The sequence below is a fragment of the Hemiscyllium ocellatum genome, chromosome 1 (assembly GCF_020745735.1).
Source record: "Hemiscyllium ocellatum isolate sHemOce1 chromosome 1, sHemOce1.pat.X.cur, whole genome shotgun sequence".
Classification (NCBI taxonomy): Eukaryota; Metazoa; Chordata; class Chondrichthyes; order Orectolobiformes; family Hemiscylliidae; genus Hemiscyllium; species Hemiscyllium ocellatum.
The window spans coordinates 107,751,540-107,766,741 of record NC_083401.1 but is presented as its reverse complement, the minus strand read 5'-3'; the positions used below and the strand labels follow the sequence as shown (position 1 = coordinate 107,766,741).

The following is a 15,202-nucleotide window of genomic DNA, read 5'->3' as shown; positions in this document are numbered from 1 at the left end:
CCTGGCAGGTTTGAAGACACGGTACACAAAAATCTAGTGATTGGTCTTCTTAGCACCCTTCTTAGCTTTATTCCTGATGAAGGGCTTTTGCCTGAAACGTCGATTTCGCTGCTCGTTGGCTGCTGCCTGAACTGCTGTGCTCTTCCAGCACCACTGATCCAGAATCTGGTTTCCAGCATCTGCAGTCATTGTTTTTACCTTCTTAGCACCCTGCCAGCTCACAATTTGACTCACATTATACGAGCACACATGTTGACATTGGTGGGTCCTCCAATCCTTGGGCCTATTGAAACCCTGCAGGGGCCAATTAATTTGACCTGTGATTGAGAGAGTCCCATGCTAACCGGGAAAACTGACAACTTTGGCTACACAGACTGATGTCAGGAGGTCTCCTTTGTACACCAGTGAGCAAAGTTGTTACAAGAAACAGAGGTTAAAAAAAGGTTAATTAAAGATTATTAGCTCAATTGGCTGCACCACTGATTTGCAATGTAGAATGATGCCAGTTCCCGCACCAACTGCAGTCACCGTGAAGATCCTCTTTTCAATCTCACCCTTCACCTGAGGCATTGTTACCTTCAGATTAAACCATCACCAGTCATCTTTCTCTGATGAGAGAGCAGTTCCATGGGACTTTGGTTACAATAACTTTTATTTGAAAACACATGGTATTGACAATAATCCAGATGAATTGTTGAGGTAAATGATTTAGATCTAATCATCATTACAAAAACATATGGTTAAAGAGATCAAAGGTGCAAAATTAAATTCAAAGTTAGTCAAAATTTCAAAAAGACAGGTAGAATGGCAGATGGTAAGGGTAGCCTATGCACTAAAGGAATCATAAAAGCTTTAGTGGAAACATTTCTGGCCTCAGAAGATTATGCAGCAGAAAATCAGTAAGGATGGAAATTAAAATAGCAAGAAACAGAAAACTCTGCTGGGAGTAGTTTGTACTCCTTAACAATAGTTATGAAATTGCACAACACACTGTACAAGAAATCAGTGGAGTTTGCAACAAAAGCAATGTGATAATTTGGAGGTACTTTAATCTTCACACAGTCTGAGGTAATCAAATTGGTAAGAATGCTCTCGAAGATAGCTTTGCAGTAGTTTTCGTGACAGTTATTTGAAGCAGCACCTTGTGGAACTGATCAGTGATAAAGCTATAATAGATACAGTTTATGAAATGAAGTCTAGTTAAAATAGAGATGTTGTCGAAAAGGACCATTACACCATTGCATTCCATGTTAATTTTGACATGGCATGCTCCAAACACAAATGACAATATTTAACTTAAAGAAAGCCAATTATGTAGGTATGAGTGGAGAACTGACTAAGACTAATTGGGTGAATAGGTTACAAGGCATGTCTATTAATGAGCTGTGAGCGACACATTGAAAAATTAAAAATATTCAACACAAGCTAATTCCTTTGCAAGACAAAATCTCAGCAAGAAATACCCTTAGCCTAGTGTTGTCATCACTAGACTTTAAATCCAGAGACCTAGGTAATGTTCTGGGGACCCAGGTTCAAATTTTGCTGTGGCAAATGGAATTTGAATTCAATAAAAATCAGAGGTTAACAACATAATGATGATCATGAACAATTACCAATTGTTGGAAAAACCTATCTGAGTCACTAATGTCTATTAGGGAAAGAAATCTGCCACTTTACCCAGTCTGACACACATGTGACTCGAGACCCATAGCACTGTAGTTGACACTGAACTGCCAGCTGGGTAATTAGTGATGGGCAAAGAATATTGGCCTGACTAGCGACATCCATATATGAATGAATTTAAAAATTCCATGGCTTACTCAAGAAATGAGGACGGTATTTGATCAAAATAAGAGGCTTATAATATTAACAAAGAGCGACAAGCTTGAAGATTAGAATTGGTTTAGAAACAGGCAAACCAAAATCACTCAATAAAAAGGAGAGTAAAATATGAGAGTAAATTGTCCCAAAATCTAAAAATAGATTGTGACAGACTTTATAAGTAGATGAAAAGGTAAAGGGTATCCAAAGTAAATGCTGGTCCATTAGAAGCAGAGACGGGAACCATTGTGGGGAATGAAGAACTGGTCAAGGCATTCAATAAATAATCTGTTCACCTTTATAACGGCACATACAAGTTTCTTATCAGAACTAGATGGTAAATGGATAAAAAGGAAATCAAGAAAATTAATACTAAAAGGCAAAGAAAGGCAGAAGACTAAAATCCAACAAATCCTACTCTTGTCAAGTTTTGGAAAAGATGGCTGCAGAAAAGTGCTAATGGATGTGCAGGGTGTGATTTTCCAAAATTCCTTCAACTGAGACATTCCGATCAGTTTGGAAGTTCACAAATAATACACCTTTTGCTTAAGGAAGGCCAGAGAGAGAAAACAGAGAATTATGTGCCAGTTAGCCTAATGTAATTTTGTTGGGAAAATGTTGGAATCTATTAATAAAAAAAGCATTAACAAATGCACTTAGAAAAATACAGTAAGACTAGAACAAATGAACATAACTTTACAAAAGAAAATCATGTTTGTCACATCTATTGCCATTTTTGAGGATATAATTAGATAGATAAAAGGAGAAATAGTAGATGCAGTATACTTGAATTTTCAAAAGGCATCCAACAAGGCACCACACAAAAAGTAATAATAAAGAAAGCATAGTTAGAGGTTTGGTCCACAGTAAGGAAACAGAGCATGGGCATAAATGGGACAATTTTAAGTTGATAAGTGATGAAAAAGGGAGTGCCACAAATGTCGGTGTTGGGGCTTCAGTCATTTACAGTTTATGTTGATAAATTAGGTGATGAGAGACAATAATGTATCTAAGTTTGCTGATGATACAAAACTTGGTTAGAAAAAAGTAAGCTGTGGGGAGGACACAAAGGCTCCCAGGAGAAACTATACAGGGTTAAATGACTCAGTAACAAAATGGCAGACAGTTTATAATGTAGAGAACTGTGAAGTTATTCACCTCAATCATAATAGAAAAACAGAATATATCCTAAAAGTGTGAAACCCGAAATTTAAATTGTTCAGAGAGACTTGGATGTGCCTGTGTAAGGAACACAGAAAGTTAGCATTCAGGTACAGCAAGGAATTAGGAAGGCAAATGGCATGTTGGCCTTCATTGCGGGAGAACTGAAGGACAGGAATAAAGAGGATCTTGCTACAGTTGTATGGAATTTTATGAGACTGCATTTGGAGTTCTTCGTTACAGTCTCCACATTTATATCACCACTGATCTATTATATTACTCTTTTATTTTCCAGTCAACTTTAATTGAACCTTTCTTCATAATTTTATAATTGCCCTTATTTATGTTAAAGACATTAGTTTCAGACTTAAGTTTCTTGTTCTCAAGCTGAATATGAAATACTATCATGTTAAGATCATTCTTGCCAAGATTTCTTACTTGACATCAACAATTAATCTTGTCTTAATATTAATTTTCTAAAATAGCTAATTGGCTGATTGGCAATGTATTGCTCTAAAAAGGGGCAGCATGGTAGCTCAGTGGTTAGCATGTTCTCCCCATGTCTGCGTGGGTTTCCTCTGGGTGCTCCAGTTTCCTCCCACAATCGAAAGATGTGCAGGCCAGGTGAATTGGCCATGCTAAATTGTCTATAGTGTTAGGTGCATTAGTGAGGGATAAATATAGGGTGGGGGAATGGGTCTGGTTGGGTTGCTTTTCGGAGAGTCGGTGTGGATGTGTTGGGCTGAAGGCCCTGTTTCCACTGTAGAGATTCTATGAAAGATGAATTAGTATTACTTTGAAAGTCTGTATTTGGACTGTGTCATTTACTTCCAATATATATTTGCAGTATTGCAGTCTGTTATAGAATTCAGTAATAATTTGCTCAAAATCGTGAACTTTTAGGGCTGGATTTTATGCTTCCCCGCTGGCAGATGTAAAAGTGGTGAAGCCCTGCCCACCACCACCTGCTGGCCTACCTCATCTCAAAACTTACAAGGATGGCAGAGGTGTTGTGAGTCCACCCTAGGCAAACTGGGGTGGGGGGAAAATCTTCCTTCCTGTACCCACAAAAGGCGCTTGTATCCTCCAAGATCATTTTTTTCCATTTTATCCACCTCACTTCCCCAATCCACACTGGCTTCTCAAAGCCATACAGAACTGCAGTTACGCCTAGCACACCCCCATCCCTGGCCCCACCCAAATTTCAGGCAATCTAAACCTCTCTTCATTACAACTTAGCTACATAAGGAAGTGTTGGGCCAAATGATCTTTGGCTTGGTAAAAGAGATAGGTTTTGATTTGTCTGTTAAAGGAAGAAAGCATTCTGGAGAGGCAAGGAGGAAATTCCAGGACTTGGATCTTCGAGAACTGAAGGCAGAGTCCACAATGATGGAGCAATTAAAATCAGGAATAGTCAGGAAACCAGAATTAAATGAGTGCAGATACTTCAGTGGGTTGTGAGGCTAGACTAGATTAGTGAGCTAGTGAGAGTGAGGCCATGGAAGCGATTACAAAATAAGCATAAACATGCAAAAACTAAAATGTTGCTTTACCAGGAGGCAAGTGTAGGTTAACAAATACAAGGGTGAAAGGAAAATAGGATTTGTTGCAATTTAAGACTGGGGAAGGGTTTTGAATGACCACGAATTTGCAGAATGTAGAAAGTAGGAGACCCACAATCGTTGACTACTTTTAAAACAGAGATAGATTTCTTGAGCAACAAAGGAGGCCATAGTTGTCTGTGGTAGAACAGAATGTAGAAGTGAATTCACAATCAGAGGAGCTATGGTCTTATTGAATGGTGGAACAGACTCAAGGTGCTGAATAGACTACACCTGGTCTTAATTCATATACTCACATGGCCAGCCAGCCAGACACTCATTCTCATACAGAGGTTGGTTGTTGTTTTATTGTATATGCATTAGTATATTTATGTCAGTTGGTGATACTATGCATGTTTCAGTGAACACACTTTCACAGACATTTTCTAGCCTACACCTTCCGCCTGTTGTAGGTAGGATTCGTCTGTAAAGGAACCCAAGTGCAATATAATCTTTTTTGTCTGTATTGTGCTGCAGTTGATTCTGTATGGAAAAACATAACTTCTTTCTCAATTAAGAAATAAACACAGCTAATAAATACATATTATGATGTGCAGGCATTCTGAATGCTTTACATCTTCATCTGAGATGTACTAAACAGTTAATATCTTTACATTGGTATCTGATTATCTAAGTTTCACTTTCACTGAGTAGGTGGATATCTGCCCTCTTATTTTTAGAGTAATTATCTAGGTGTTTCACTTTTTCCTAATAAACCATTCTCCATATTTTCAGTCGGTCTAATTGTAGCTTTGCATTGTAATCCTTTCCCAGCATGAAGATGGAGACAAAATGAATATCCCCATGTGGTTTAAACATGGATTTCTGGATGGGTTCTGGGAACAAGCTAAGAGTGGCTAGTTCTTGGGCTCTTATTATCTTCAAACATATCCTTTAGCCACCTACAGCTAGTGATCTCCTCTCAAGAATGCTGAGAGCTGCTGCCTGTATGGGGAGGCTGAACTAAACAGCTTCCCTTCATTTTATTATTTAATGTGCATTGTTGTGGAAAAGCAAATTGGGCATCAGTGTGGAAAAAACAATTTTCATCACAGTATGTTCACTTATTTAACTATACTGTCATTAAATGTGAGCTTCCATAATGATGTGCGAAGGGGGTTTGAATTTCACAGTATCTTGGTCACATTGAACTGGAGCACCATGCACTGTGTTGCTATTCCATCCAGTTCACTAAATAACCCTGCCGCAGCCCTTTAATACTGCTGACTCTAGTACTGCACTAATTTCCCCTGCTGGTCTTACAGACTTTAATATGGACTTTCAGAGGGTCAAGGTTAGCAAGATATGGAGGATAGAGTGATGGGAGTTTATGAATCACATAATGAGCAGGTTATAATCAGACTTGCTACAATCATCATCAGTTCTCAGTCTTCTTTATTTAATCTTTACTGTTTCACAGCCTTTCACAGCTCCTTGTCAGTTGGCAGCCAAAACAGACATTTAGTCCAAGTAATAGAATGTGAGATTTTATTATTACTTCTGCTATGACAGACTCACCAGATTCAACTCTAACACCATGCAGCCTCAAACTTAACACATGGGAAGTCTTGCAGTTCCAAGTATGGTATGGCCAGCTGCCTCAGCATTATCCTAACAAAGGTGTAATTCACTTCTATTGGCAGTTCTCACTTCAAAATAATTGCACACTTACTTTACTTTCTGCTTGAGTGTGAATGCCAGTGAGATGGTGCTAACTTAATGTGTACTGCAGCAACTATAACTCCCCCATCACAGCTCATCAAGATCACTTGTGACAGTGTGTTCTTCTACTGAGCATATGGTACATAGTACTTTGAGTTGGTTTGGGAACGCAATTTATAGCTCATAAAGAATTAAATAAATTAAATCTGTTTATCTCACATCATACAACATGGAAATGTCTCTCAGAGCTTCAGACAATGAATTACATTTGAAGCAGTGATTGTTACTGATGTTGAGAGCAAGATTTTATGTAACACAGCAATTTACAAAAGGGGAATTTGAAATTTTATTCTATGTATGTAACTGCCCAGAAGACAGTTCTGTTATTTATTGTCATTGGTCCCTATTTCCCCCCTTAACTTTATTCTTTTCACCCAGAGAACCCACAACCCTCTTCCTGCCATTTTGTTTCTGTGCTCCAAGGGAAACTAATTTCTATACAAATGTAACTAAAGTTTGAAATGGTAGAATCATGGTTTTGGAAAAATGTGAAAATAATTAAGACCTATGTCAACTTTAATATACCACATCGATATCAGTACTTCAACAAAAATTACCTGATCGTTCCCTCACTATTTCACTAGCACTCATTCCGAACACATTATTTTATACTTTTGCATTTGAATGTTGGAATGAAGTAGGATTATTATTTGCAGAACCAAAAATATTGTATACACTAGAATGTGGACCTTGAGTTTTGAATTAAATAACTTGCAATTTGTACATTTAAATTACAGGTTATAGATGTTTACTGGGGACTGGACCCAGAAGAATGGGACAGTCCAGAACTCCATAGGATTCGGATGAAACTTTTAGAAGATTGCCTGAAAACATCTGCTGGTCCATGTTTCGTTGTGGGTATATAAATATTTACATATAGCCTTAGATATTCTGTGTTTGTGTGGCCTGAAAATATTTTCAGTGAATGTGCTTTTTGTTTTATCTCCAGGCTGTTTTGCAATGGCAGTATCTCTGAATCTCATTTATAAAATTGGTCACTTTTGAAAGGGCAATTAAAACACTAGCACAGAAGGATGGAAAAAGAAAGAAGCATCTGGGATGAAATGACAAAGCTCAGTGAAAGATTTACATGCAGTTTTCATGATAAGACTCATTTTCTCTTTTTCTTCAATTCAACTTGTCTTTCTTGAAGCTAAATTTGAATCACTAATTTGGGAGATGAATCTGAAATCAACATCTTAAAAGTTAATACCCTGGGGGCCACCAGCAGAATATAGTGCATGATGTTCTAGAAATTTGTAGGTGGATTGAGAGTGAATGGAAAAATTACGTGTTGTGTGCCTATGCATTTTGAGTAAGCCACATGTAGGTTTCCAGGGAAAGCTGACAGGCAGAAAATTCCAGAGTGAAATGATTTGCCTGAAACTAAAGCCTGGGGTATGGTCAGGGAGCAGGGAGTGAGAACTTAGAATCTAGGCTACAGAAGCAGGCAGGTCATGAGCCATATAAACAAATCCACAGGGGGCGTGAGATAGTCAACCGCTCATCCCAAGAGATTTGTTCAACTCTAAATTACTATGACAAAGAAAGGTACATATATTTTATATTCAGTCATTTATTCAACTCATGTTTTGACTTGAAGTTAATATTTTTCACCTAAGTTAAAAATAATCCAGGTGAAACTGCAAAAGGCAGGTGACTAATAGGTACTTACCCAACAGACTGGTAACATGTAACACTCAAAACTGATTTTCTTATTGCACTGGATATTTCTGGCTCATGTCCTTACAACGCTACCCCTTTATTCAAAATCGAGATTCCTTGTCTCTGAGTAGCTCTGCCACTGTAACTTCTTCAGAGCTTTGGGAAACCCTGCGAAGAGATACATGAATATGTAATACTAATTGGCTGATATTGAAGGCGAAAGTGAGGTCTGCAGATGCTGGAGATCAGAGCTGAAAATGTGTTGCTGGAAAAGCTCAGCAGGTCAGGCAGCATCCAAGGAACAGGAGAATCGATGTTTCGGGCATAAGCCCGAAGAAGGACTTATGCCCAAAACATCGATTCTCCTGTTCCTTGGATGCTGCCTGAACTGCTGCGCTTTTCCAGCAACACATTTTCAGCTCTGATATTGAAGGCAGTCAGCACAGCATCGAGGCTGCCTATGCACATTGGAGCTTTTCTCCTAGGGAACCAATAATCAATCCCATGAGATTCTTGAGTAATCCAGAAGATTTAACAATTTTAATTGAATGCAAGGCCACATTTGAAGAGCAGTATCTCATAAAATCTGAAAACCCAATCCTAGTGATAACAGACACTCAACCAAAATATTCAGTGCTATTAGTGGTGATTTTGTACACATATGTATGTGAGATCATAGGCTTACATTATCTGTAGTAGCTTGTTTTCGTATAGATTCAATTTTAATTCAATTCAAATATATCTTCAAAATCCAGGAATGAGCAATTACATCACCTATTTAGCATAATAGAAAATTGTTCCTTTAAACATTGGTGTTGTAATTCAGTTTCTGCAATAAATTAGCTAAGAATTCAGCTTTTTCAAGATTAGAAATCAATTAAATTCAGCCTGTGCAATACTTTGTGCTTGTCCTGATTACAAACTTCAGTGTCATCTTCAGAAAATTGTCCCTCAAGTGTAGTAACTTTCCAGTAACCCCTACAACACAAACAGTGCTGATTTTTCATGCTCAGCGGCATTTAATATTAATCTATTCAGTAGGCAGTTTTGAGATTTCCCATACAATAGCCCAAATCCCTTCTTACACACCTGGTCCAGGAGCTTCAGCAGAAATGAAACCAAAAAGGTTTATTTCGTAGGAACAAGTTAATTGTCACAATAATACAATAAAATACACAAAAGTCCATTATAAAATAAACTAATATTAAATAAAAATAAATAGTGTTTTATCATAATTTCCTTGTTATGCTCCTCATTTGCTTAAAAGGGGGTCTTAAATATAATGCTAATAAAGTACTGAATCATGGAAGTTACATTCGAGTGACCAAAGTTTTGAGTTCACTCATTCCGTTGCACCCCATTTGAAAGTTGAATGTTAATTTTTGCAGACTGGATCCAGCTTAGTTGCTTTGCTTGCAGGCTTGATCTTAAATTCCACTCCTGAACATGATTTTGCTTACACTGACCTTAGTTGACACAAATTACTATTCCCTGATTTGCATCACACTTCTGTCTGAGTGATCTTGCTTTCCCTGTCCTTGTTGATGCTTTGCATTGATATTTTATTGACCATGCTCAGTTTTACTTCTCCATTCATCCACACTATTCTGAACCTGTTTCTCACCTTTTTTCTCCTTATTGAAAACTTGTGTCACTCACCTCTTTTAACACACTTGCCCGAAGTCTACTCCCAATATTGTTTCCTTATCTATGTTCTAAGTGCACTCTATTCCACTTTCCCAGGTTTCATTTCCCTGTGGTGAAGTGGTTCTTTCCGTAACTAACTCTCACGCCAAAGTTTAAATTGTCTAAAATAGTGGCAATTCTGTAAAGTGTGGAATAGAATAGCATTGCAAAAATCACATAACACTAGGTTATCGTCCAACAGGTTTAATTGGAAGCACTAGCTTTCGGAGCGCCACTCCTTCATCTGGTACGTGTGGAGTACACAGTTGTAAGACACAGAATTTATGGCAAAAATTTACAATGTGATGTAACTGAAATTAAACTTTTAAAAAACCTTGATTATTTGTTAAGTCTCTCATCTGTTAGAATGACCATGATAGTTTCGTTTCTTTCATATGCAAATCACAAAGCTTTTATTTTGAAAATTTACATTCTCAAGTGAACTTTAACAATTGGTGTCAGCCCAGATAATGTATTGGGTATTAGCACCTCTGTGTGCTGCTGTCTGTGCCATAATGCTGGGACCAATTCTAATCTGAAAAATGAATTAATAGAATCTTACAGGGATTCATGTAGTTTTTGAGCAAAATACAATGTAACTTTGCAAGTACAAATTCACCCCACAAACTTATATGTGTAAGTGTGGATATGGGTGTGCGTGTATGGGAGGGGGAGGAGGTGGTTGCAAATGTCTGTGAGAGAGTGTATATATGGGTGTGTGTCTGTGTGTGTTTGTTGGAGGAGGGGGGTGGGTTGTGAGTGTCTGTGAGAGAGAGTGTATATGTGTGTGTGAGTGTAAAGGGGTCAAAGTCTGTGAGAGGATGCATGTGTGAGTGTGTGTGTGTGTGTAGGAGTGCGTGCGTGCGTGCGCACATGTGTGCGTAGAGTGTTGACTGGGAGCTTAGGTTCATGTCACACTGCAGGTGACCTCATTGCACTATATACACACACACACACACACACACACACACATACACCCCTATACAAACACACACACAGATACACTCCCACAGACACACACTCACACTCCTTCAGACACACAGTCGCACAGTCACGCATGCACCCTCTCGCAGACTTAGACCCCTTTACACACACACATACACTCTCTCTCACAGACACTCACAACCCAACACCCCCCCCCCCCCCCCCCCCCCCACCACCACCACACACACACACACACACACACATATATGCACACATACACATATAAGTTTGTGGGGTCAATTTGTACTTGCAAAGTTACATTGTACTTTGTTCAAAAACTGCATGAACCCATGTAAGGTTCTGTTAATTCATTTTTAGATTAGAATCAGTCGAAACATTACGGCACAGACAGCAGCACACAGAGGTGCTAATACCCAATACATTATCTGGGCTGACACCAATTGTTAAAGTTCACTTGAGAATGTAAATTTTTTAAAAAATGTTTTGTGATTTACGTATGAAAGAAGTGAAACTATCCTGGTCATTCTAACAGATGAGAGACTTAACAAACAATCAAGGTATTTTTCAATGTATAATTTCAGTTCCATCACACTAAACTTTTGCTATAAATTCTGTATCTTACAAGTGTGTCCTCCACATCCACCTGATGAAGGAGCAGCGCTCCGAAAGCTAGTGCTTCCAATTAAACCAGTTGGACTATAACCTAGTGTTATGTGATTTTTAACTTTATATACCCCTGTCCAACACCTGCATCTCCAAACCATTGCAAAAATCAAACACTGATGAATTTACAGACCATAAGCCAAAAAAAAGGTATTTGAAATTGTAAAATTGAGTCATAGAGATGTACAGCACAGAAACAGACCCTTCGTTCCAACTCATCCATGCTGACCAGATTCCAACCTAATCTATTCCCACTTGCCAGCACTTGGCCCATATTTTTCCAAACCCTTCCTACTCATGTACCCATCCATATGCCTTTTAAATGTGGTAATTGTACGAGCTCCCACCACTTCCTCTGGCAGCTCATTCCATACACGTACAGCCCTCTCCGTAAAAAAAGTTGCCCCTTAGGTCCCTTTTATATCTTTCCCCTCTCACCCTAAACCTATGCTGTCTAGTTCTGGACTCCCCCACACGATGGAAGAGACTGTCTATTTGTCCAATCCATGCCCCTCAGTATTTTATAAACCTCTATGAGGTCACCCCTAAGCCTCCGACGCTCCAGGGAAAAGCAGGAAGAATGCTGATGAATGAGATCCAGAAAAGAAAGTAGTACGTTTTTGCTGATTCAATCAGAAAAAGTTGCAGGGTTCTCTTCCAGAGGGCAGACTGGAGAGTAACAGAGGCATCAATCTCAGCGTAATTAGATGAAGGATATGAAAGAGTTTGCAAATGAGCTGCAGTGATGTGTGAGGATGGGGCCAGGCTGCAGATCTCCTGTAGCTACAAGCTCTAGTGGTTTACCTGGAAATTACCTGTCATTAACATTGATCACCTGTTCTTCAAAACCACTCTGGAGATCCATTAACTGTAATCCTGCATTGTTATCTCATTCATATTTGAATATCAAGTGAGAGACCAAAATTTCAAATATATTCATGAGCATTTGCAGTCTGTTTAAGATGAAGGGACAATAATCTGAGAAACTCCCTTATTTATCACACTGTGCTCAAGCTTACTTCCCTACCTCACTTGCCTGGGCCATGACAAGGTAATTAATTGATGTGAACACTTCCTCTGTGTTAATTAAGCCAATCTTGCATCAGTGGACTCAGCTTCTTACTGCCTGGCCTATAGCACATGACAGGGATAAACGTTCAGCGCTGTTGGAATATGAAGCATTGTATCTGCAACACTGAAGAACATTCACCTAACTGGTTAAACAAACTCTTCTTAAAAACTAGGGGGTAGTTATTATAATTCTTGTTTCATGTTTGATTTTGAATTTGGTGTTGCGGTATAGGTTGTTCCTTCAAGCAAAACCTGAGGTTGTACACAAGGTATCATTTAATTAACAGAAGAAGTGTCACAGTCTGAATTTCCTCATCCAAGATAAGTCACGCAGCATGAAGTGTTCAAATCTGACTTGTCTGGTGCTTTTTAGACCTCTGAACAATTTCAGAGATTACAGTTAATGTAATTTCAACTCCTTAATTTTTACTGCAATTTTCATTAAACAGAACAGTTAATCATGTTGGAATTCTGCCAACAGAAAAAATCCATTTTTATTGATGCATCTAATTTGATGAATGGTAGTCCCGAGCTCCTGTTACACTCGACATTAATAAATGTATTCCACCAGCCTTTTGCTTGCTTTTGAATCTATCGTTTTCATGTACCAGCAAAAGATGCCATTGGTCAAGTGGTGCACCATTTAAAAGGTCTGCTTGGGTTGCCATCTAGTGGAATGTTTGTGGAATACCTTTTTTAATCACAGATAAGAAGACAATAAATAAACATTGATGGATTTGCGGAAAATTAAATATAATTAAAAATACCAGCATATTCTAAAATCTTTCATATAATGAAAAGAGACTTTGAATTACTCAATTAACAAAACAACTGAACCGAACTATAGAAGTCTAAATCATGCAAAACAATAGCCCAAACAGCAATAAAATATGCCCAAAGCTACACATTAATAATAGAATCGGAATTATTAAGTTATTATAAATCAATGGCTCTGCTTATCGGTTTTCAACTAAGAATACATCATCGAGTATAAGATGCTATGTACTTGAACAGCTTGTAAAGCGTTCATAATTCAAATAGCAGTTTATTAATTCCTACACCATCAGTACTGAACAATTTTAGTTCAGCAAGAAAGTAAATGCATATTGAAATAAAATAATTTTGGATACATGACTGGTTAATTCAGATAATTGCATCTTTCTTGTGAGGCACTTGGCTTCAGGAATTACAGAACAGAATCTTAAAGGGGCCTGAAGGTTATGGACTATGAGGAGATTTGTGGTAGAATTGTGTGAGACATCTAGCTTGTTGTAGGGAGCAACTCACTGCATTTTTATATATCAATCGAGCGGTGAGGCACGTTTCTCACTAAATAAAAATGAGTTGTCAGTGAGAGGGAAGTGTACCTTGTTAAATGCCTTTGTTAATGGCACAACTTGCCTCAGCAATATTTAGCATCCTGTCTTACCAAATGCAGCTAACAAGCTAGATATCTTGGAAGTCCGATAGATACCTGGTGACTTCAGCTGTTCTGGTTGTAAGGAGTCTCCAAATTGCTCAGCACCAAACAGCATCTCAACACACGATCCACAGCTATCAGCTGCATGCGCCTCTTGTCCCCAAACATTGGCATCCAACATTGCCAACCAGTCAAGATCTTCTTGGCACCTCTCTTAACCACTTGCAGGACACTTCAGAACACAGACCTGCAGGGAAAGAATGCTGTAAGGGACACTTCACACGCATAGACAGACACCTCAATTCATAGATTGCACCAAGCTCCATCTCAAGACTCCTCACTTGCATATTCAATGCTCACTCACTTAGTGCCTTTCAGCATGCTTGTAGCATTCATGCCTTGCCTTGTTGTGCCAATTAATCTTAGACAACCAGACAATTTGTGTTGTTGGTCAGCAGTTCTCAGTCAAGGATGTACAGCAGAGTGCAACGCCAATCTCATAGCAGCACCATCGCCATCTACTTACACAATGCACACTGCATGTGCAGAGAGCAAACAGACATGTCTCAATGTCCTCACTGAAGGCCATGGAGACACCACCAGTCAGGGGGTCCCAGCAGATTAAGTGATGGGCTGCTTCTCGTACCAGGCCAGAGGATTGGTCATGGTTAGGTGACCAGCTATCAGTCAGTAGGTCTGTGTTTCGGCAGTCCAGGAAGTGGATCATGGTCCATCCTGCGGCTCCACAGCGGCCAGTCCAAGCAGTAGGACTAGTGAGTCTGGATGACGTAAAGGCAGTGGTCAAGAATCTGGTCTTATCTGGGGATGTCTGGTTAAGTTAGTCAAAGGGTGGGATCTCTCTGTCCATTGGATACATCCAGAGAAATTAAAGGAAAAGGCAGATGTAGGAAACAAGTGGAGGGGGAGGACGGGGTGGTGTTGGGGAGGGTGGGGACAATGCCTTGGGAAGGAGATTCAAGAATCTATTCATGATTGTGAAGGAGGCAACAGATGTTGTCAGGGACCAATAGAGAACAGTACTGATGGCAACAGGGTACTTTTATAGAATCCCTACAGTGTGGAAACAGGCCATTCTTCCCAGCAAGTCCACACTGACCCTCCAAAGAGTAACCCACGCAGACCCATTCCCCTACCCTATTACTCTACATTTACCCCTGACTAATGCACCTAATCTATACATCCCTGAACACTATGGGCAATTTAGCATGACCAATTCACCTGCACATCTTTGGACTGTGGGAGGAAACCAGAGCACCTGGAGTAAATTCAGGGAGAATGTGCAAATTCCACATAGACAGTTGCCCAAGGCGGTAATCGAACCAGAGTCCCTGTCGCTGGGAGGCAGCAATGCTAACCACTGAGCCACCATGCCATCCACCAGTAATATGGGAGGGAGAGCGGGGGTTTGTCCATGGTCAGGAACAAC

General features: G+C 39.2%; 1 protein-coding gene across 1 annotated transcript in view; it reads left to right on the top strand.

The window, feature by feature from the left end:
• The window catches only part of LOC132819666 (NACHT and WD repeat domain-containing protein 2), a 124,265-nt gene that overhangs the window by 69,970 nt on the left and 39,093 nt on the right, over positions 1 to 15,202 (top strand). Inside the window, exon 3 of the mRNA XM_060831295.1 lies at positions 7,043 to 7,159. Within this exon, the coding sequence (XP_060687278.1) occupies positions 7,043 to 7,159 (117 nt within the window). The remainder of the gene's footprint in view (positions 1 to 7,042; positions 7,160 to 15,202) is intronic.